Source organism: Balaenoptera physalus (genome assembly GCF_965194825.1).
Source record: "Balaenoptera physalus genome assembly, chromosome: 4".
In the NCBI taxonomy this organism is placed as follows: Eukaryota; Metazoa; Chordata; class Mammalia; order Artiodactyla; family Balaenopteridae; genus Balaenoptera; species Balaenoptera physalus.
This window is the reverse complement of record NC_138891.1, coordinates 63,251,083-63,274,350: the sequence shown is the minus strand read 5'-3', so window position 1 is coordinate 63,274,350 and position 23,268 is coordinate 63,251,083. Positions and strand designations below refer to the sequence as shown.

Here is a 23,268-nt window from a genome sequence, read left to right as displayed (position 1 = left end):
TGATTCGTGATAGGTCTACTGAAACTGTGCTTATTTTATGGAGATTCTCTTCCAACTTGACATTTCGAGAGCACTTCCAAGTGTGAAATCATATTGTTTGGCATATGTTACTGTATTGTGCATGGGAATTAGTCAAACTTCCAATGGGATAGTGTAGGGTATGGCCCAGCACCTTACTAATAACTGCTCTCATGTGTCCACCCAGGAGCACCATCCATTATTCCCCCTTCTGCTTTAACACATCAGAGCATATTGCAGATGCATATTTATCAGCTTGGCAGGCTACTAAGGGTGAAGGTTACATCTGTCACTTGATGTTCACCTTGCCTTGCCTGTGGAACCAAGCACCTGCAGAGTGCTCAACAAACAGTGCCACCTGGCTTAATTTCAGGTCAGCATGTGCTTAGGTTTCCTGCAGCTGCATGGTTGTCACATGTACCTGGCCCAGGTGAGATGGGGGCCATGAAAGTGTACCTGCTGCTAATGGCCTCACTTGGAAGCATGATAAAATTGCCCAGAAGGCAGATGTATATGCTTGAGTCTAAATTCTGCCATGACTTAGCAGACTAAATGGTGATGATTAAGAACATCTGAATTCCAAATCTGAGGATCTGAGTTCCAAATTTGACTTTAATGCAATCTGTCTTAGCTGACACTGGAAGTTATGTCATCTTTTTCCTTAGTTTTGCGACTTGTAAGATAGAGACAATGATAGGACCTCCTTATAAGTTGTTGTGGGAATTTAATGAGGTGATGTTTTTAAAGTGCTTAGCACAGGCTTAAGCAAAAAAAAAAAAAAAAAGGGACTTGGTAATGAGGGCTGCTCATCATCATTATCATCATCATCATCATCATTTGACACTTGGACCTTTGCAAATATGGAGTTTTAATGTCACAGTGGCCAGCTGGTCAGTATCCCAAGCTGGCCTCTGAAATCAGGTGTCAAGGGAAGGGCAAGGCTTTGTGATACCAAGCCTATCTCCTCTATCATTACAGTGACATTATAAATCTCACACTCTGTGCAACACCCAAACTTCACAAGCCATTTCTTAATATTTCTTTGGGTTCTGGAACTTGCTAAGCCCATGAATTCACTTCTTAAAACATTAAAGCTGATCTAGTCCTCAGAGATCATCTCATCCAAACCACTTATTTTATAGACTGCTAAGGTTACTGAGATCTGAAGAGGGGATAAGCCATGCCTGGTGTCACAGCTTGGGGTTGGCAGAACTGGAGCCAGAACCAGATTTCCAGACGTGATGGCCCTCCTCTTTCCAATACACTTTGCCACCCCTCCTAGAGTTTTGCTCTCAGAGCAGAGACTCAAGCCATGCTTTCCCTTGGTCTTAGAGTTCCCAAGGCCACTTTTCCTTTTTCTTAGTAGGCAGCAATTTCCTTCCCTTGGTGAGCAGCCACAGTTCCAAGTAACTTGACAGAGACCCACATACAGCTCTTTATGGGGACAGCCTGATGCTGAGACGGGATACAGACTGTGGGACATGTGCTGGTGCCATCACCCAGGAACCACTGACCCCAGCAGCAATCACTGACAAAGCTTCACTCTTACCCCCCCAAATTTAATAAACCCACACCTACTTACACCTTGGGGAACACTGCATTTTAAAGAGAACTGAGACTGGACTCTTTCCACTGCTTTGCTCTGGTTCTCATTTTACAGATAAAGAAACTGAGGCTCATAGAGGTTAGGGAACCGGCTCAAGCTCACACAGCTGTCAGAGCTTCAATTTCAATCCAGGTCTCTGACTGCAGTGAAGTGTTCACAGTTAGACCTGTAAAATGGAAACCGGAGCACTTATAAAATATGTTGCTGCGAGGATCGGGTGAGCTTATGAAGGTGAAAGTGCCAACAGAAGAAGAGTCACCTGAGGGAGGGAATCACCTTATTCCTCTTTCCGTCACCAGTGCCTGGCACGTTATTGGTAATCAATATACTTATAAAAATAAATCTATGAATATATAAATTTATAAATAAATGAAGGAAGGAAGAAATGAGCCACCTAGCAGAAGTGCCTGGAACACAGAGGTATTCAATAAATGCTCCGTTTCCCTCACTTGTTCTGGAGGGTGGCAGCCAAACCTGCAGTCTCTGTGCCTGGAACTTGGTAGGCCTCGATGAGCGTGTGTAGGTGGGATGAGCGGCTCTCAGGAGCACTGAGCCTTTGAGAACATGGAGAAATGCATGTCTTCTCAGCCACAAGCAGAGGCTGGTGCTCCAAGCTCCAGGGAGTGAAATGCTACCTTGGCCAGGGCTGCCCTCCACTGCAGGGCAAGGGCCACCCATCTTCCAAGCCGACCCTGGCCAAGTAGTTACCCAGTCTCAGTGTCAGACCCAGCTGCATGCACCAGTGGAGGGCCATGGCAAACGCTTCCAGCTATAGAACAGCCAGTGATGGAACATGGCCACCAGTGAGCGGAGGATGTACTCCACTTGCCAGACTCAATTTCATGCCATTCCTCCATCCTGCCTCTTTCTTTGTCTTCTTGGGACTTCAAATTTCAGTCCCCTGTGTCTGGTGAGTGAGTAAATGAGTGCCTATAAGAGTACCTGGCATACAGCAGGTACTCAATAAATACTGGTGGAATGAGTAAATGAAAACAGGACTGAAGGAAGAGACAGGCTGACTGATGCGTGTCTGTTTATTGGCACAGGGTCCTACAGGGCCAAGACCACACCTTCCCCACCCTCTTTCCTGTAAAAATAAACTCTATCCTTCCCTCTCCCTGCTCTATCTGCTTTCCTGCTTGGTCCAGGGAGAATCAGTCATCCCCTAAGACTTGTACGCCGAGACACGGGGACTAGCATCCCCTCCAGGTACACTCTTCCCCTCTGAGCCCAGGGAACCTGGGAGGCAGCAGGAAGGTTTGTGAAGGGTTCCACTAGGAACTGAGCACAGGTGGATTGTCAGCGAGGGCTGGCAGCAGTATTAGGAGCAGCAGCAGGAGCAACATGGGGTGGGGGCCACCCCGAGGGTGGGGCTGAAAGGAGCTCCGTCTACTCCCGAGGGAGCACTGAGTGAGCCTTGGGGAGAAGTGTGGGAGGCACACCAGCCGGGCCCTGCGTGGTCAGCGTGTGGCAGTCACCGCAGGCCCCGTGGCCACCAAGCCCAGGGAGCTTGGGACCAGAAGAGGTGGACTCCTTCCTGTGGGAGCTGGTGCCCCCTGCCCAGGCCTCCTCCAGGCAGGGTGACGCGGAAGAATGTCACAGTGAATGGTGGGGGCTCTGCTGGAGGCAGGGACACCCCCAAAGCAGAGGCACGATGTGGTGGTCGAGGAGGGACTAGGACTCACGTCATCTGTGGTGTGGAGGGGCCGGACCCAGCCCAGCTGGCATTTGCCTTCTCCAAACCGCAGAGCAGACAGGCTCGCTGGGCAAGCTGCCCCAGGCCCTGGCAACAGCTGGCCATTTCTCCCCGAGCCAGGTCTACCACACCTCACAAAGCTGCCCTGAGTTCATGGGGGAGCCGACAGGGCAGCCGAAGTGCCGCAGGAAGTCACGGGAGTTGGCGAGCGTGCCCAGCACGCGGAAGCGGGCAGGGCTGTGGGGGTCTGTCACCAGCCCCTCGTGAGAGCTCTCGGGTGTGCGGACTGAGCACCACACCTGCAGGCCAGGACAGACACGGGGACACAGGGTGTCTAGTGCGGGCAAGGCCACTGCCCCAGCTGCAGCAGAGCCGCCCCAGGGACACATGGCACCACCGCCCCAGGCCCTGGGCTCCGGGGGCCTCAGGCATGTAGGAGAGGCTTAGACGGAGTCTCAGCCCCGACCCCTTGCCATCGGCACCGAGGGAGGAGAAAGCGCCCTCCCTCTTAAGGGCCTTTCAAAGCTGCCTGGACAATGGGTTGCCCAGATGGATGTGTCCCAGGGGAAGAAACCCAGCCCCCAGAGGCTGCCTGCTGTAGTGCAAAGTACCTGGGGGAGACCCTGCTGAGTCTGCCACTTACTTTATTCCTGGGTAGCCCTGGACGAGCCACTTTGCCCCGCGCTTCCTCCTCCACAGCCACCTCACAGGAGCATCGTGAAGATCAATCCCGCTCCCCACCCCTTGCCCCATCAGGCAGGGCAGCCCTGCCCTTCGAGATCTGCAAAAGCCTCCTGAAGCCTTCTCCCTCCTCAGCCCTCCTCACGTGCTTTTGTGGACCCCGCCAAAAGGCTTCACGAGGCCTTCCCAAACCACTTTCCACACTCCAACTTCGGCCCCATTTCCCAGTCCCTTCTGCATGCCCCAGACTTCTAAGGACATGCCCAGGAGGTTGTAGGAGAAGGGCAGACCCCCGGCCTCCCAGGAGGGCAATACCTGGGCAAATCCCACAAAGAAGAGCTGGTGGTTGGTGAGCCCCACGGCTGGTAGCTGCTGCTCCTCCCCATGCTTTCTTAGCCATGCTTTGTAAGCCTGGGGTTGGGAACGGATGGCAAGTCTGTCGGGGCCTGCCCACCAGCTCCACCCAGTGCCCTGCCCCCCCAGGGCAGGTGAGCCTCAGCCACCAGGGGGCCACTCACGTTGTAGGCAGCCTTAAGCCCTCCGTTGTCAGCGATGTTCTCCCCCAGCGTCTGGCGGCCGTTGAGCTTCTCCCCGTTGACCTGGTACTGGCTATACTGCTCCTCCATGCAGGCCGTGTGATTCCGGAAGGCTGCCAGCGACTCATTCTGCCACCATGGCCGCAGGTTCCCTTCCTTGTCATACTCGCGCCCTGAGGAGAACTAACCTTTGCACCCCACCGAGACCAGAACTCAACCCTTGGGGGCACAAGTGCCCCCACCAGCCCTAGTCCACAGACCCCAGGGTCCACAGGGCCTGCTTCCAACATCCCAAGGTTTTGCAGGAGCCACTAGGAATTCTAGGCTGGAGGAGACAACTGCATGGACCTCTACCTTGGTCATCAAAGGCATGTGTCAACTCGTGGCCCATCACCACGCCGATGCCACCAAAGTTCAGGGCCCTGGTAGGTGAGGAATGTTGAGTGAGGACATGGTGGGGGGACTTCTAGATCCCACCTCCAGCCCTGCTCCCAGCTCACCCACAGGCCCAGGACCCAGCACCCAGCCCCTCCTGCCTCAGACACACTTGGGGTGGTTGCGGGCGTAGAAGGGGGCCTGCAGGATGCCGGCGGGGAAGACGATTTCATTCTTGGTTGGAAGGTAGTAGGCATTCACTGTCTGGGGGGTCATACTCCACCTGGGGGAGGGAGAAGCTGAGGCGGAGCCTGATTCTCGATGCCCAGCAGCCCTGACCTACATTCTAGAAGAACCTCATGCCTCATTTGGGATCCATCTTGCCATCCCCTTCCCTCAGCCCTGGAAACCTCCCCTACGTCTCCTGCTGCCCCAAGTGTCTGCAGCCCCCATTCTTACTGGTCCCGGCTGGGAGGCTTGCGGAGCTGGTCAGCCATCACCTTAGCAGAGAAGTTGTACAAATTCAACATGTTCTGGAAGAAGGAATCTTCAGACACTTCATACTGTGGGAATGGTAGGAAGTAGAAAGCCAGTGAGAGAACACGTTGGAGAAGATAATAGTCCCAGTTTGGCTACTAATTAGCACCCTTCTGAGCCTCAGTTTCTTCAACTGTAAAATGGGTGTAAAATATCTAATAAATAATAATTGCCAATATTATGTTGTAGCTGCTTTATTTTTTTTTTAATACTATCTCCTTTTATTCTCACAACAATCCTATCAGGTAAGTGCTAATAGGACTCCCTTTTACAGATGAAGAAACTGAGGCTCAGAGAGGTTATATAAATTGTCCAAGGTTACAGTTAGGTAAAAACAGGTTTGACTACAAATCCCTGCTTGTGAACACTGCATTCTACTGCTGTCCAGCCTGCAGCCTGGCACACAGCCAGCACTTGAGCAATGCTGGCTGCCTGCACTTGCCTCTGAAAGGCAGCAACAAGTATCTCCTTCCCTCTCAGCACTTGAGCTCCCATTCCTGAGCCCTGTGCCCCCCACAGGGCTCAGGTTCAGTACTGATGGGCAGGGTACTCACCCCATCATAAACATCATCCAGCTCTTTGGGCTCCAGGATGAAGTCTGGGAAACCAATCATATCATAGATGGCATCTGCCTAAAGAGACCAGGTTAAGGGTTTTCCTCCCCAGGCTCCCCCACCCCGCCAAAACTGTATTCTCCATCCTCACCTCAAGATGGCACCCCAACCCTGGCCACTGCTCACTTTCTCCTTGGCTGCCTGGCGGGTCTTCTCATCCATCCAAACCAGCTGTCCCAGGGCCTCCTCAAAGGCAGTCCGGATCTCGCTGATCATCCCCTCTGCCTGGGAAGGAGGGTGCACAAGTCTGCCTCCCACTCACATTAAAGCATCCTTTCTCCCCGTCTACCCTAGTGCCCCATCCCCCCTAGTGCCCCATCCCTGTCCTTCCAGGGGAGCACATGGGAGTACCCAGACTCTTGAAATAAGGCTGAGCATCTGGGCAGGATGAGAAGGAAACATGATTTGTGAAGGTACTGGGACTGTGGTGGCTTTTTTTCTAATTAATCAAAAAACTGGCAATAAGTTAACTGAATTAACATTATAATTTAATGTAGTGCATTGATTTTTATCCGATTATGAAAAGAAGGCATTAATAGCAGAAAATGTGGAAAATTGAGAAGAGTTGAAGAAGAAAATAGACCATTTAAAATCTTATCCCTCACAGATAACTCCTTTCAACATTTTGATTACCTATGTCTAGTGTCTTCCCCTGCTGGGATATTCATATATATATATACACACACACACACACACACACATATATATATGTTGCACAACATAATTCCATATTATATTTCATAACTTACTTTCTTTTCACTTAACAATCATCAGTTTTAAGGCTGCCTCATAATCCAGGCTAATCACAATTTGTCTTTCCAGTCCCCTATGCTGGACATTTAAGCTGTTGTCATTTTTGCCTATTATAAACAACACTGCCATTTACATCCTTATAGGTAATATTTTAAGCACAAACATCATTTCCTAAAAAGTAAACATTATTTTTCTAATTATATAGGTAACATAAACTCATTGTAGAAAACTTGGAAAACACAGAAAACTTTAAAAGACAAAAACAAAAAAAAGATCCCTCATAATCCCAACCACCCAAAGTAATCACCATTAATTTGTCGATGAATTTCCTCCCGATTTTTTCCCTGTAGGTACATACAAACATGAATGGTGAATTTTAACTAAAACAAGGGGCAGCGTTGGAAGGACCCTGAAGACTCACAGTTTCCTTACTCTGCCGGTCAAACGTGGCCTTCACAAAGAGGGAGCCCAGAGCGAAGCCAAGGGCGTCGTCCGTGTTGGAGATGCAGGTCTGCCACCTTGGCGTGCAGGACTGGAAGGGGTAAAGAGCCAGGCCTCCTGGAGATGGCTCTGCCCTCCGGTCTGAGGGCCTTTATCTGTCTCTAAGGCCAACCCCTCTCAGCTCTGCACATAGGAGGCCTGGGTTTGGGGTGCCATCTCTCCCTCAGACTCCAGGGAAAATGAAGGGCAATATCGCAAAGCATGCCAACCCCAGCAGCGAAACCTCAGGAGGGACATGTGTGCTGCCCACTCTATTTGCAGCACTCTCCTCCTCTTATGTTTCTCAGAGGCCCACTGGGGTCCAGACGTTTCTTTGCTCAGCTGCACATCTCAGTCTTATATCCAGTCAGTCCCCCATACCAGAAACCTGGGAGTCACCAGCTTCCTCCATCTCCCTACCCTCACGTTCAATCTATCACCAGACTCTAATACTAACTCTGCTTCTTAATCGTCTCCTCCGTCCATGCCGTTGCCACTTCCCTGTCCTATAACACTGTCATCTCTTGCCTGAAGATTGCAGTGGCCTCCTAACTAGACACTCGACTCCATTCTCATCCCCCTCCCGTCACCCCCTCCATCCATCTTCCATTTAGCTGCAGAAAGATGATCTAATACATAAATCCAACCAGGTTACACATCTGCTTAAAACCATCCCAGGTTCTCCATCCCTGAATCAAGGCCAGGCTTCCTAGGCACAGTATTCAGGCCCCTCCAAGGATTGCCCCAGGCCTGCCTCACCACCCTCGGCCTCTCCGGTGCCCTGTCCTCAAAGTCATGCCAGAACACATGCAAAACTACCACGGTCCTTCTGGCCTCTGGGAATTTACACATGGTATTCCTTCAGCCTGGAATCCCTTTTCCCTGGCTTTCTTGATGAACTCATTCTTCAAATGTCACCTCTTCAGAGAAGCCTTTCCTAATGCCCCCCATCCCCCAGGTAAAATGTGCTGTCTCCACCTCTGTCCTACAACACAAAGAAGGTTTGTCACTCAGTGTGAGCACTTATCACCCCAAAATATAATGTTTGTTTACACATCTCCTTCCCCCACTTAACAGGGCTTCTTGAAACTAAGAACTGCATTTATTCATTTTCTCCTTCACCCTCATCAACAAAGTTGAGTGCCTACACATAGCATGCACTGGGTAGGTGCTTCACTTACGTGAACTCAGTCCTCATAACAACCCCACAAGAAATTCCTGTTTTACAGACTAAGAAATGGAGAGTCAGAGAGGTGGGGGGATATGCTCAAGGTCCCATAGGCCAAGAAATAGAGGAGTTAGGAATGGAACCCAAGTCAGCCTGATTCCTAATCCTGTGCTCCATGTGCAAATGGTGCCTGACACACAGTGGGTGTGAAGTGTCAGCTTGACTGGATTGGAAGGTGGGAGCAGAGTCAGAAAGCCCACCTTCTTGGTGCCATAGAGGGTCTCCAGCAGCTTCTCTTGTGCAGACTCAAAGCGGCGATCCAGGCTTGATGTTGTCTTCTGTACCAGGTTCCAGATCAGGTAATTGTTCAGGACACTGGCATTCAGGTAGCCAGAACATATGGTAAAGGCAGGTAATATTTCCACCCCAAACCAGCTCTACCAGCATGCAGACAGCAGGAGTCCCGAGAGGCACATGTGGGAGCTGTCCCATAATCCCTCTCTCTTACCCTGGGACCACACACCTGCCTGTAAAAGTCAGGTTGGAGCTAGGTGTGGAAACAGAGACCACAGGTGGGTCCCCTGAAGCCCCAGCCTAGGGGAAGAGCCTGCACAGAGCCCTGAGCCCCACCCCTGACACCTTGGGCTCCACCCCCCACCTTGGCTCTGTGCGGTTGATGAGCTCTGACACCTGCTGCAAATAATCCATCCCATACACCACCACAGGCTCAGAATCACCCAGCTCCAGCGGTGACAGCAAGAAGGACAGGAACTCCAGCCAGTCCATGGAGGGCGCCAGGGCCTGTGAGCAAAAAAATCTCAAGCGTCCCTGCCCCCTTGGCTTTCAGCAGACCACTCCGCCATTGATACAGTGGAGCTGGGAGCCCTTTCCATTGTCATAGCAACAGCTACTAGCTGCTTGGAGGCCCCTTCCTATAATAAACCCGTTTTCAGGCGTAAGTGCTTTTCAATCAGGAAACCCAATCACATATCATACAAGGAAAACCACCATGTGTGATATTTAGTTGGGCTGCAGATATTCAAATATCTTTCAGACAGTTAACAAACTCCCCAGATACCACCCAGGTTCCCTACATACCTGGCTCTCCTCCAGAACCCCCCCTTACCCAACTTTTCCATAATCCAACGACTAAGAGGCTGATGCCTGGCACAGTAAGGGCCCTCCAGGAGATGCTTCCATTTCTCTTCTGATTGTTTTGTGGACATCTTGTACAAGTTGTCATAGATTTTTAACATAATCCCTCTATGCATCCCCAGACAATACGAAAGGGACCAAGGGATGGCCCAGTGGGGGTGCCCTAAAATGGACACCACTTTTCCTTCCAGGATAGCAACAGTTCAGCTGGGAAGCTCAGAGAAAGCAAGGAAATGAGGAGAGGCTTGGCTGCCTCAGACAGATGGCATGAAGGGAAGCTGGGTGGCCTGTGCCAGGGCTGGCCCCCCCCAGCTGTCTCTGTTCCCTGCCTGCCCCACCTGCAGCTCTGCGATGCTCATCTTGTGGTAGATCCTCTCCTCATCCCGCCGCTGGTCCTGGGGCACCGTGATGTTGGCCAGTTGTATCTCCAGCTCCAGCACCTGCTGCATCTGCTCCCGCGTGGAGGCTGGATGTCCTCCCAGCAGCATTCCCAGCTCCTCCATGTAGTCCAGGTAGGCGGTAAGCACCTGTCAAGGCCCCAAGTCATCCTCAGAGCCCAGCAACAAGTCCTGCCCAAGGCTAAGATGACTATTCTGGCTGCTACCCCTGCTCACCATCTCTTCTGCAGACCCTCCTCACTGTCTCGTCTGCAGACCCTCCTCGTAGAAGCTTTCCTGGATGACCCTTATCATTTCTGTCATACTGCTTATCACCATCTGCTAGGATCTTTTTTTATTTATTTGTGCAATTGTTCATCATCTGTTTCCCCAAGGAGAAGGTAAGTTCCAGGAGAGCACTGTTCCAAGTTACAGTGGCTTATTCACCACTGTATCCCAAGGGTCTGGAATAGGGCCTAGCACAGAATAGGAGCCCTGTAAATATTTGTCCAGTGGATGGATCCGCTTCCCATACTGCTCTGCCTTCTCATTTCCTAAAGCCCTTCTACTTTTCCCAGCCCATCAGTGACCATGTGCCTTCACTTAACAGCTGAGTGGACCCCAATGGGGAATTTGGTCCACGGTGGCTTCAATTTCCTTCTACCTCCCATCCTGCCAGGCCTCAAACTTGCTGCCTTCCCCTCTGGTCTCCAAGGGGGAGAAAAGCACAGAAAAGAAATATTTAGTGACTACATGTATATACATGTATCAAATTCTCTGCTGGCGTTTTACATGTAATATATCTGCCCCCTGACCCTGCGCCCACCACGGCAACTCCATAAAGTATTAGTTCCATTTTACAGATGAAGCTTGGCAAGATTACATGATTTGACTCATACCACAAACTAGCAGATGGCAGAGTTGAAATGTGGCCCAGGCCTGATGACTCCAGGGCCACAATCCCAGCACTGCCTGGGCTCAGAACAAACCCATGTCGCCTCAGCGCCTGCTGGCACTTGAGCTGCATGGGGGCAGGGGCTGTTTGTTCTGTTCCGCACTGTAGTCGCAGGCTCTAGCACAGCATCTGGCACACAGTAGGTGCTCAATAAATATTTGTTGACTGATGGATGAAAACCCATGCACAGACCCTCAGCCCTGCTCAGCACTGACTTCCTGTGGTCCTCATCCCAGGGACCACTCTCACTCTTGCCCTGAAGCCACACCCAGGGCTCCTTTAATTGCCAAAGGCCATCTCCTCTTCCACTTTACTGAGAAGTTTTAGATCCCTTAATATCCATTCTCTGCACTTCAAAATATCTCCTTTTTCCCACCTCCCCTCTTTCTTGCTGCTGCTGTCAGAAGAAGAGGTTTGCATACCAATTCCAGTTATCCCAGCTCCTAAAGTGGATGGTTGGTTCAACCAGTGATCTTGCCCTGACCCCCAACTCACTTACCCCTCTCTCCCTACTTCCTTACTTTGAGCTTAAGACTTGCCTTTTTTTTTTAATGTGGTTTTTTTTTTTGGCCGTGACACTCGGCTTGCGGGATCTTAGTTCCCTGACCAGGGATCAAACCCGGGCCCCTGGCACTGGAGGTGTGGAGTGCTAACCACTGGACTGCCAGAGAATTCCCAAGACTTCCTTTGGCACTACAGCTTCCCCTAGATGCTGGCACAGGAGACTTCCTACCCAAGACAACTGGTGACACACTGAGAGCTGAATTGAGGCTTCTCCTGCCCTTTCCTGGGGGTCAGACCATGTGGTTCTCTCCTGAATTCTCAAAATTCCTCCCCTGACTCAGGTGATATCAAAACCACACGTCTGTTCATAACACTCTCCACTTTTGAGTTTCCTATTCCATTTCTTTGGGATAAATGCTAAACTTGACCCATAGTGTTTATGTATAACATGACTCCACCTACCTGTCCAGAAGGACTTGGCCCACTCTCCCCTCCCACTCCCCTCTCTGATCTGTCAACAAGTCACACCCCTTCCCACCTCAGAGCCTTTGCATCAGCTGTTCCCTTTGCCTAGAACCCTCTCCCTTCCCACAGCCTACCCTCACCCTAGGACCAGGCTGGCTCCCTGTTACTGCACTCTCGGAATGCCATGCTCCTCCTCTTACAACAGTCCCAGCAACTGTACACAGGATAACTGCGCTTGGCCATTTCATGCCTTCTCCCCCACTGAGTGGCAGTGTCTTGTTCACCACATGCTAGCGGAGGGTCTGGCTGAGGGATGCTTGGTAAGTGTTTGGGAGCGAATGGGAGAAGGACAAACCCCTCCTCCTGGTTGTCCTTCCCCACAGAAGTCTCTCTTTCTCCCGCTGCCCTTGAAATACAAGGATCTCCTCCTCCTTCTTCTTTTTTTAAAAAAAATATTTATTTATTTATTTGGTTGCACTGGGTCTTACTTGCGGCACGCGGGCTCCTTAGTTGTGGCATGCAAACTCTTAGGTGCGGCATGCATGTGGGATCCAGTTCCCGGACCAGGGATCAAACCCGGGCCCCCTGCATTGGGAGCACAGAGTCTTATCCACTGCACCACCAGGGAAGTCCCAAGGATCTCCTTCTTTTCCTTCTCTAGTCTTACCCTTTCTATCACTTCTCCTAAGCCTTTGTCTAGGCTTTTAAGGAGATGCCCCTCAAGCCTTCGGCTCCCTCCAGGCCCGTGCTCTCTCCAGGACCCCACCCAGCTTTCACAGCTGTCTGCTGACCTCTGTACAGAGATGATACCCAGGTCCCTCACACTCACACGTCTGAAATGAGCAGCTCCCACTCCCTAAGGGTCTGCCACATGCAGAAGCATACACTTGCATCCTCCTCCTGCCTCCAAGCACTATATGAGGTAGATGCTGTGATCCCCATTTTTCAGATGAAGAAACAGCCTCAGAGAGCTTAATCAACTTGCACCAAGCTGCCAAGCTGGGATTAAAATCAAGGTCTGACTTCAAAGTCTGCCTTTTTCCTGTGATATCACCACCTCCCCAATGTGCTTGAAGCTGGTTCTCCCTGTAGGGACCCCAAATTCTCTAAGGACGCCTCCATTCCACCATCATTCAGGTGCACAACCTCAACTATCTTTACCTGTTCCTCCTTCTGCTCATCTCTTCTAACATCCAGGCATCAACAATTCATGATTGGGACTTGATTATGTCTCTTGCATCCTCCCCTTCCTGACTTTCCTTCTGCCACTTCCCCCATTTGGGTCCTCACAGACTCAGAGCCTGGAGTACTGCAGACATTCTTAACTGATCTCCAGGCTCCCTCTCTTGCATCTACTTTTCACACCCAGCCATACTGCCTTCCCAGACTAGTTCCTACCCACCTTTCCACTCTCTCATCTGCTTTGAGCTCTACTCTTTGCCAAACTGGACCCCTTCCTGTGGTCCAAACACGCCTTAGCTATTCCTTCTTCAACACTTTTGTTTAAAATCTGAGCATGCCCTCACCCAGTCCTAGATATTCTACAGGGCCTGGCTCAAATGCAACCTCCTTAGGAAAACTTCTCTGGCTGCCGGGTCTCTCCTGAGTCCCAGAGGCCCTCTTTTGAGCCATGTTCTCAGCTATCTAGGTCTGTGAACCCATCTACACTGAAAGCTTCCTATGACAGTGGCTCTGAAATGTATGTCTCACAGTAGGTGCCTGTAAAATGTTTTCCTGGAAGAGTAAGAGAAAGGAAGGAAGGAAAGAAGGGAAGAGGAAGGGAGAAAGGAAAGGGAAGGGAAAAAAGGAGGGAGGGAAGAATGCAGGGAGGGGAGAATGAAGAGAGAAAGAAGAAGGAATGGTAGTCAGCTCACTACGTGACAGGATAGGCTCACCTTCGCCACTCTGACCCTGGGCAAAGGGAAAAGTAAACAGGGATCAGCCCAGCTCAGGGGGGTCGGGGTGGATATTCTGAGGATGCTCCTTACTTTCTCATTGGCAGTCCTGTTTAGGTAGTAATCTCGAGAGGGTAGAAAGAGCCCAGACTGGTCCACCTGCAATAGCAAGGTAAAGAGTGAGTCCTCCCCGCCCTGAAATCTGGACTCTTGTGCGGGGGAGCCACCCCAGCCAGTCCATCACAGGGGAGGGGAGTCTGGTCTCAGCAAATAGTCCATAAGTCCCTCCCCACCCTTCCCCAGCCTAGTACCTGGATAACATTGCTGTTGGAACTCTTAGAGTCGGCACTGATGTAGACAGTGAAGAAGGGGGTGGCCCTGTAGGTCCCTGCTACTGCCTTCAGCACCTCCATGAAGTTGTCCTGGTCCCAGGGCCCCGTAACGTTCCAACCACCAATCTGAGTAGAGACCATGGTGGCACCTCTGGAACAGGGGCCCCTAAAGCTTTCTGGGGCCACATCCTCTCCCAAGGCCTATGCTGCTCCCCCACCTGCAGCCCATCCCGGGGGCCTACCTTGTCAATGAGGTCTCGCAGCGGCTGGGCTCCCAGCTCTTCAATGCGCTCCACCTGTAGGCAGGAGAGGTAGAAGCGCTGTGTCTTCCGCTCGGCTTCACTGCTGGAGTTGAAGGTGGTGTTTTCTGTTGAACAGAACACAGGTCCGGGTGGCAACCATGCTAACTGCTAAGAGGGGTCCTGGACCCTTGCTTGATCCCTCTCCTTGCCTTCTCAAGGGGGTAGTCCTCCTAATGTAGACCCAGGAAGACTGTCTGCCACAGCGAAGTGTAGCTTCCTCTCCCCTGTCCAGGGAGACTCTCAAAGATCTCTAAGCACTACAGACTCCCTGGTGCCTACCACACCTCAGCAGTGCTCCAGAGTGCAGAGAGGAGTCCCTTCGTTAACCTCAGAGGTCTGCCCCCTCAAACTCATCTCCACCCCTCAGGAGCCCCCTGCTCTCTGCATCCCCTATGCCAGGAGTGGTGGCAGTCATCCACTTATTCATTCATTCATGGACATTTCTTGAGTACCTACTAAGTGCCGAGCCCTGTGCTGGGAATGAGGCATGTACTTGGCTCAGTGCCTCCCGGACAGGCCCATTTACCGAGCAGGTGCTTCAGTATGGCCTGGTTCTGGTCCCAGAGGCTGTTGAAGGTGTTCCAGCGAGAACGCCCATCAGGCAGAGGGTTTCTCCGAATCCAGCCTCCGCAGGAGAACTGGTAAAAGTCCTCACAGGGGCTCACCCCACGGTCCAGGGACTCCAGGATTTTTCCGGCCACTCGAATGCAGGCCTCTGTGAGGCAAGTGCTGTGGGATGGGTCTGTGGCAGGGGACATGGGGGGTAGTGGGGTGGGGGACTGTCAGTCAGTCTAGGAGAGGCAAATGCTTTGGGAGGGGCCGTGACAGCAGGAAGGTTGGGAGAAGGGAGAACAGCTGGGGGAAGGCTGGCCCCACCCAGGGAGAACCTTAGCAGCCCCTTCTGCCTCCAGAGCCCGCAAGCTAAGAGGGCTGATGACAGGAGTGGGCCCACCTACCTCTGTGGTACTGGACCCACAGGGCCACCAAGCAACCCAGAAGCAGTGCAGCCAGCAGTAGAGAGACACCAGCCAAGACCAGCTCCAGCTGGGTGTGCGAGCCCAAGAGGTGTCTTGTCCTCTTCCGGAATCCCACCTGGGGAACAGAGGGGGACCTTGAGCTAGCAAGCTGCAGGTGGGCGACCCAATCACAGAAGTCCTCCCAGAGGGTGAAGGCACAGGCAGTTTCCAGAGCCATGAAGCAAAGACGCTAACAGGGTTAACTTGGGGCACAGGGGCAATGAAGCAAGCTGAGTTGATCCCTCAGCCTGTTTTGTGCAACGTCATGACTTCGAATCGCCTCACCATAGTCCTAGCGCAGAGGCCAGAGATGGAGCGGAGGTGGGGGCAGGTGACCCTCCAGGGCAACCCAGAGCTCCCGGGTGTGCCGGCCGTCATGCCAGGGCGGGGGCCTGGTGAGACAGGGATGACCCCCTTGCCCACCTCCACGGCGTCCGGGGAGGCCCCGCCCTCTACGGGGGTCTCGGGTGCGTCTTCATCCCGCAGCGTGGCGCGTTTGTACTCCACCATCTGCCAGACAGTCGGGGCGCCAACCCAGGTCAGGCAGAGAGAGCTGCGCGCCCACGGCCCTGCCCCGGCGCCCCTCGCCCGGCCTGGCCCCTCCTGCATGAAGTGCGGGCTCCTTCCCTCCGGCCCGCCGGGCTCTCCGGCCTGGGTCCCTCCGACCCCGCCCGTCAAGTTCACAGCCCCTTCTCCGCGAGCCGGCGCCCCTTCCCGACGCCGCCTGCCCCACTGCCTCCCCCCAACCCCGGTCCTTTCCCCCGGGGCCCCCACTCACGTTGCCGCCGCCGCCCATCTCCTGCAGCGCGACGCTCATGGTGGAGTCGGGGCCGGCGGCACCTCAGGGCTCCCGGCGGCTGGCCCTCGCCCGGGCCGTGGCCTCGGCCCCCGGCCCGGCCGCGCCACCGCCCTTCATCGCAGCAGTCGCCGTAGCCTCTTGCTCCGCTGCCGCCGCCGCCCCCGCCTGCCTGCGCCCCCCTCCCGCCGCGGCGCCGCGCCAGGGGTGGGGGAGACGTGGGGGAGGGGGAGGAGCGCGCCTGCCGCGCCCCGCCGTCCGCCCGGCGCCCGGTCCTCGCTCCGGGTGCCCGCGGCCAGCCCCGCAGAGCTGCACCCAGCCTGCCGCCCCAGCCGGAGCGAGCCGCCCTGCAGAAACGCCGGAGACTCCCTCTCAGCTTCGTGGTCAGCACCCATCCCAGCAACACCCTCTTGCAAGCCTCCCGTCATTTACATTCCTTTGACCCAGGCCCAAACCCTGCTGATATTTTTTGGCCCAACTCCCCAGATTGCAGGCCCTCCCCATTCCCTTTAAACACCTTTGAGAAATTATGCTCTCATGGAGAACGTCTTCCCTCAGCTGTCCGCACTGCCCCTCTTCAGCCAGCACATACAGAGCAGCACAGAGGAGGTGACCCACATTCAGGACGTCAGCACGATATCTATACAGGGAGCACATTGACCCAAAGTACACAGGCAGGCACTCAGCCCGACACACGGTCCACACACACACACACACACACACACACACACTCACCACTCACAGAATGCACACACTGCATATTCACACAACATGTATACACGCACCAGGCACCCAGAGCCAACATATGTTCTATACTGAGGTTCTGGACACACACAACACACATACAACACACACAAAGTGCTCGGACATCATGTTACACACAGCCCACACTCTGAGTCCACCCTTACATGTTGCTTCAAGACTGCACTTTTACTCTCCAAGATAATTGTTGTCATCAGATCATCTCACAAAGGAAGGGTTACAGATGGTAACAAATCGGCAGGGAAAAAAACAGCTATGCACAGATATTTAAAGGAAAGACGAGCTAACACTTCTAACTTGAGGAAAGCAAATCACTTTATTTGGGAGGTTTACAAGAAAAAAAAAAAAAAACCCACACACCAAGCAATATTTAACTGAAAGGCAATAGTGTGGCATCTATGCATCTGCCATCTGCCTTCCATATTGTCATTCCTTAATCAAGCCTGGTGGTGTTGCAGTCTGCTTCACTGAAGAGTGCCTAGTTTTTTGTTTTGTTTGTTTTTTTACCACAAAATTTTAAAAAGTGCCTCATCCTCATCCCGCCTCTCTTTTGCAAAAGAGTATATGGATTTGACCTGAGAAGGCTTGGAATGGTAACAAATCCACCACCCATTTCTTGACTCTCACCTCAGTTCTCAAACCTCTTGCTGTGAGCAGTTCTAACATGGAATGCTCTTGTGGCTGAGAGAGGGTAGGTGATGAATGGATCAGGCTGAGAAATGTTGGATTGCTGTCTTTTGGCATTTTCCACCCCAAAATTGCATGTTCTCAAACAAGAGACAGTACAGTGTCATAGTTAGGATGAAAGATTCTGGATTCAGACTCAATTTCCTCTCTTGTAAAATGGAAATAAGAATAGTACCTATTTCAAAGGATGGTTGTGAGAATTAAATGAAACAATACTTGTAAAATGCTTAGGACAATGTGTGGCACGTAATGAGTACTCTAGCTGCTATTATTATTGTTGTTGTTATTATTATTAAAATCCTATAGGTAGAAATGAGAATTGCACGGCTGGAGGAAGCCTGTTCTGTTTCCCAGACGGTAGAGTAGGCACATGGGTTCTAGGTTAGTCAGGGGTTCCCTGAGCAAGGAACTTTCACATCCAGCCACACTGTGGTCTGCAGCAGCACGACCTTGGGATATCCACATAGGACAAGTCTCTGGAGTTGTTCATGTTCAGTCTGATGACAGTGTGGCATCACATCACTTACCTCTTTCCCCTCTCCCCCAAGCCTGGATAAAGCGAAACATGGCAGCAGGGTCAGTCCTGCCACATGGAAGATTCCACCATGACATGGCCATGTGAGTATAAGCAAAGCCACTTTGTAAGGACTTTCTGGGAACAGGTTCATTAGAATAATCCCATGGCTGCTGCAATGACGTGCTGTAAGTAGCCAGCTTATACAGCACTGTACCATGGCCAGCCACTGCTCTAGGTGCTTTACTTCGATGTACTCATTTATCCTCGTGGCACTTATGAAGCCATTTTACAGATGAGGAAACTGAGGCATAGAGAGGCTGAGTCACACAGCTAGTAAGCAGTAGAGCTGGAATTCAAACCCAGGCAATCTGACAGCCCTCTGAAGAGCAGGTTGGCAATATGAATCAAAAGGAGGATATACTTCCTCCCAGCATTAGTTGCTAGTCTTCTGCCACATCTCTGGAAGAGTAAGGGGAAGCACATAGTTTTCAAGCCAGACAGACCTGGACTCAAATCTGGGCTCAAATCTTTACTTTTTTAATCTATATTAATTTATTTGAAAGCTCTGACCTTTCACTTTTCTTCATCTGTAAGGTGGGAACAATCATCCCTATCTCAGAGTATTGTTGTGAGAATTAAATGCAAACACATAAGAAAGAGGTTGGTACCTGCTTTTACAGTGTTCCCAGTTTCACTAGGTTTGGCCTAAATGGACATTTACTTTCCATGCCTCTTTGATGACCCAAATCATTTATTAGGTTCACAGCTATTCCTGAATGCATGTTAAGTACCCTATGTATAAAAAGGCTTGGAGGTTGCTCTATTCTTTTTTTTTCTTTTGGCTGTGCTGGGTCTTTATTGCGGCGGCACGTGGGCTTAGTTGCCCCGAGGCATGTAGGATCTTAATTCCCCCGACCAGGGATCAAACCCATGTCCCCTGCATTGGAAGGCAGATTCTTAACCATTGGACCACCAGGAAAGTCCCTGCTGTATTCTATATTTCTATTTTTTTTCCTCTGTGTTTATAACCTTTGACTCTGTTTTATTCTCTCACTATTATTTTCTCTCTCTTTTCTGCTCTTCTTTTCCTATAAGAGTAAGTTTTGGGGGTCTATTTTTCTCTAAATTGACTGTGAATTGAGAGGGAATGGAAAATGTTTATGTGTTAACTTACAAGAACAGTATAGTCATGAAGATAACAACACACATTAATGTCCAGTGTTGACAAAGATGGGGAATGTGGGCACTGTCATATACCGCTGGTGGCTTAAAAACTGATACAGTGGGGCTTCCCTGGTGGCGCAGTGGTTGAGAATCTGCCTGCTGATGCAGGGGACATGGGTTCGAGCCCTGGTCTGGGAGGATCCCGCATGCCGCGGAGCGACTGGGCCCCTGAGCCACGGCTGCTGGGCCTGCGCGTCTGGAGCCTGTGCTCCACAGCGGGAGAGGCCACGACGGTGAGGGGCCCGCACGCCGCGATGAGGAGTGGCCCCCGCTTGCCGCAACTGGAGAAAGCCCTTGCACAGAAATGAAGACCCAACACAGCCATAAATAAATAAATTTAAAAATTAAAAAAAAAACAAAAAAAAACTGATACAGTCTTTTTAGCAATAAAAGGTATGTGTACATATTTTCTGACTCAGAAAGTTGAATTCTAGGAAATTGTTCTAGGAAATAATCATTATCTACAGCATGCTTGTATCAATTAGCTTTGGCTGTATAACAAACTTCCCCAAACTTCATGGATTAAAATAGCAAACATTTATTACTTTTCATGTTCAGTAGATTGATTGGGTGGTTCTTCAGGTCTGGGTTAGCTCACCAGGAGCTGAATGGTGTAGCTGAATGACCTCATTTACATGCCTGGGCCTCAGCTGGGATGGCTGGGCCCAGTCTCTATGTGGTCTCTCCTTCCCCAGGAGGCTAGCCCAGGCTTCTTCATATGGTGGTCTCAGGATTCCCAGCAACAAAAAACAGGGCAAGCCCTAGTACATAAACACTTTTCAAGCCTCTGCTTGCATCACATTTGCTAATGTCCCTATTGAGCAAAGCAAGTCAGGTGGTCAAGCCCAGATTCAATGATGGAGAAATAGATTCTACTTTTTTTTTTTTTAATATTTATTTATTTGGCTTGCAGGGTCTTAGTTGCGGCACGTGGGATCTTCACTGTGGCATGAGGAATCTAGTTCCCTGACCAGGGATCGAACCTGGGCCCCCTACGTTGGGAGTGAGGAGTCTTAACCACTGGACCACCAGGGAAGTCCCAGATTCTACTTCTTGATTGGAAATGCTATTAAATATTTGGGCCATTTTTCTCCTACAACAAATGTTCATCTCAGCACTGTCTATAATAACAAAAAAAAATGGGAGGGGATTCAATGTCTGAGAGTAGAGGGCTTGTTAAATAAATCAAACATCCATACAATGGGATACAATGCAACATTTACAAATGATAGAAAAGAAGAGTTAATACTATCGGGAAATGTTCTCCATATAGAGTTAAGTGGAAGAGAAAAAGAATTACAAAATCTCATTTTATTGAAGCAAAAAAGTAAAAAAGCATAGGTTAAAAAAAAGAGATTGGAAGGACATGCAACAAAATGTGAATCTGAATATATCTAATGATGAGGTTACTTTTAACTTCTTCTTTATGCTTTTCTGTATGATAGCTAACAATTCTATTGTCTAGCACTTACCTAAGCACTTTATGTATGTTAACTTATTTAATCCTCACAATGACCCAATGAAATAGAGTCTACCAATATCACTGTCCAGATGAGGAACTTACAACACAGGGAACTTAATAACATACCTAAAAGTCACACATCAGGGAGAAGGCAGATCCTTGATTTGAATCTAAACTCCATGCTGTTAACTACTAATCTCCTTTCTAAGTCAACTGATTTGTCTAGGGTCAGAGTGTGATGTTTGATAAATGGACTATATCATCGGTTTTAAATCTTTTTTTTTAAAAAAATCACTAAAACCTTTTTATTGCAAATGTAATATACTCCCGAGGTATATAGAATAAAAGATAAACTTCATTCTGCCAGGATCCCAGTACCATCCTCAGAGATAAACATTATTAGCAGTTGGGTATGTATCCTTCCTGCTCTTTCTTTTATATGCATTTACATACCTAAATACACTGTTGTGTGTGTGTAAGTGTGCATACGTATGTATACACACATATGAAATCATACTCTACACTTGTTATTTGGTGATATTTTGGCAGGCCTTGGAGATCTTACTATGTCAGTCCACACAGATGTGCTTCATTCGTTTTTGTGATTTATCAGCCTCTGCTAAATAGAAGAGTCCAGAAATACCCTCATGGTGTAGGCTTCCCTTGAGTGGACAGGGTGGGAGCAAAGGGTCCGGGGAGAGCTTAAGGAAGGAGAAACATGATCATGAGAGATGCGAAAAGATGACCCCAAAATACTTGTAACTGATTGTATTTGTTTCCTAGGACTGCTGTAACAAAGTACCATGAACTGGGTGGCTTGAAACAGAAACTTATAATGAATTCCCTGGCGGTCCAGTGGTTAGGATGATGGGCTTCCACTGCAGGGGGCGTGGGTTTGATCCCTGGTTGGGGAACTAATGCCTCGTGGTGCAGCCAAAAAAAAAAAAAAAAAAAAACCCAGAAACTTATTCTCTTACAGTTCCAGAAGTGAGAAGTCCAAAATCTAGGCAGGGCCATGCTCTCTCAGAAGGCCCTAGGGAAGAATCCTTCCTTGCCTCTTCCATCTTCTTGTGGCTCCCAGCAACACTATGTGTGCCTTGGCTTGCAGCCACATCGCTCCTATCTCTGCTTCTTCACGAGGCCTTCTCATGTGTGTATATGTCTTGTTCACTTGTCCTCTTCTTACAAAGACACCAGTGATTGAATATAGGGCCCACCCTAATCCAGTATGACCTTAGCTTAATTTGACTAATTAACATCTGCAAAGACCCTGTTTCCAAATAAGGTCTATTCTGAGGTTCCAGGTAGACATGAATTTTAGGGGGGACCCTGTTCAACCCACTACACAGGCCTACAGTTTCCACTTGAATAAAAGTGTCATTAATATTCAATTGTCAAAAGGCATATTATTCTGCTGAGAACGTATGGATTAATCCCACTAGGTTTTGAGGGGCTTTCAAAAGAAATTCAATGCATTTTCACAAAAATCCAAGCAAACTTTACTTCATTTTATCTGTGAAAATGAACTTTCATCTCATGGGCAGGGATGCAGAACATCAGAATTTAAGTAAAGGAGCATAATTTAAAGAAGTCCCTCCAGGGCTTCCCCAGTGGTGCAGTGGTTAAGAATCTGCCTGCCAATGCAGGGGACACAGGTTCGAGCCCTACTCCAGGAAGATCCCACATGCTGCGAAGCAACTAAGCCCGTGTTCCACAACTACTGAGCCTGTGCTCTAGAGCCCACGAGCCACACCTACTGAGCCCACGTGCCGCATCTACTGAAGGCCGCGCTCTAGAGCCTGTGCTCCGCAACGAGAAGCCCGCGCACCGCAATGAAGAGTAGCCCCGGCTTGCCGCAACTAGAGAAAGCCTGCACACAGCAACGAAGACCCAACGCAGCCAAAAATAATAAATAAATAAAAATAAGTAAATTTATAAAAAAAACCTCCCTCCAAATTTTCACAACATAGCTGAAACATATATTACTATATCTTTACAATTATGCACTTATGTCTTTTGCTTTAATCACAATCCAGCATGTACCTTACAGGACTAAGATTATTTAAGAAGGATCTCCAAGTTAAGTTGTTGTTCCTTCAGTCTCCCTCATTCTGAGGGGAGAAACGAGAAATGTTTCAGTTCCCCACCCAGTTCTCTCATCCTATTCTTGGCAAGAATCTGGATGGCCCCTTTAGCACTTTTGGTAGGGGCAGCTCATTACCTCCTGAGACAAACCACTTCACTTCATGACAAGTTCATCTACAAAACTGTCATTATGTAGGCTCTATCATCTCTAGGCTTCACACTAGAACATGGAGGCTCAGAGAGGTATGCATATTATGCAAATGAATGAGA

At 50.1% G+C, this 23,268-nt stretch overlaps 1 protein-coding gene across 7 annotated transcripts; it reads right to left on the bottom strand.

The window, feature by feature from the left end:
- Positions 1 to 14: 14 nt before the first annotated feature.
- ECE2 (endothelin converting enzyme 2) lies at positions 15 to 22,418 on the bottom strand. 7 transcript variants are annotated; one of them, XM_082460892.1, is made up of 19 exons: positions 16,244 to 22,418; positions 15,751 to 15,975; positions 15,406 to 15,541; positions 14,976 to 15,191; positions 14,390 to 14,514; positions 14,127 to 14,273; positions 13,909 to 13,974; positions 9,958 to 10,146; positions 9,123 to 9,265; positions 8,725 to 8,839; positions 7,238 to 7,348; positions 6,190 to 6,288; positions 6,004 to 6,081; positions 5,372 to 5,475; positions 5,085 to 5,195; positions 4,892 to 4,959; positions 4,520 to 4,710; positions 4,317 to 4,412; positions 15 to 2,178 (listed from the first exon to the last, which is right to left on the bottom strand). In XM_082460892.1, the coding sequence occupies exons 1-19, from the start codon at positions 16,280 to 16,282 to the stop codon at positions 2,164 to 2,166; spliced, it is 2,274 nt and encodes a 757-aa protein (XP_082317018.1). In that variant the 5' UTR covers positions 16,283 to 22,418; the 3' UTR covers positions 15 to 2,163. The 7 variants fall into 7 exon arrangements, with proteins under 7 accessions (XP_082317018.1, XP_082317013.1, XP_082317017.1 ...); XM_082460887.1 differs by lacking the exon at positions 15 to 2,178 and adding an exon at positions 2,643 to 3,619; XM_082460891.1 differs by lacking the exon at positions 15 to 2,178 and adding an exon at positions 2,643 to 3,619 and having other exon boundaries at positions 15,889 to 15,975.
- Positions 22,419 to 23,268: the final 850 nt, after the last annotated feature.

What these genes read in the sequence shown, in the direction of transcription:
- ECE2 (XM_082460887.1), bottom strand. Translation starts at nt 16,282, where the DNA reads ATGAGCGTCGCGCTGCAGGAGATGGGCGGCGGCGGCAAC. An exon ending in CCCTCTATGGCACCAAGAAG is followed by an intron (nt 7,349 to 8,724) that starts GTGGGCTTTCTG and finishes TACCCCTTCCAG; the next exon opens with TCCTGCACGCCAAGGTGGCA. An exon ending in ACATGCCTTTGATGACCAAG is followed by an intron (nt 4,711 to 4,891) that starts GTAGAGGTCCAT and finishes AGTTCTCCTCAG; the next exon opens with GGCGCGAGTATGACAAGGAA.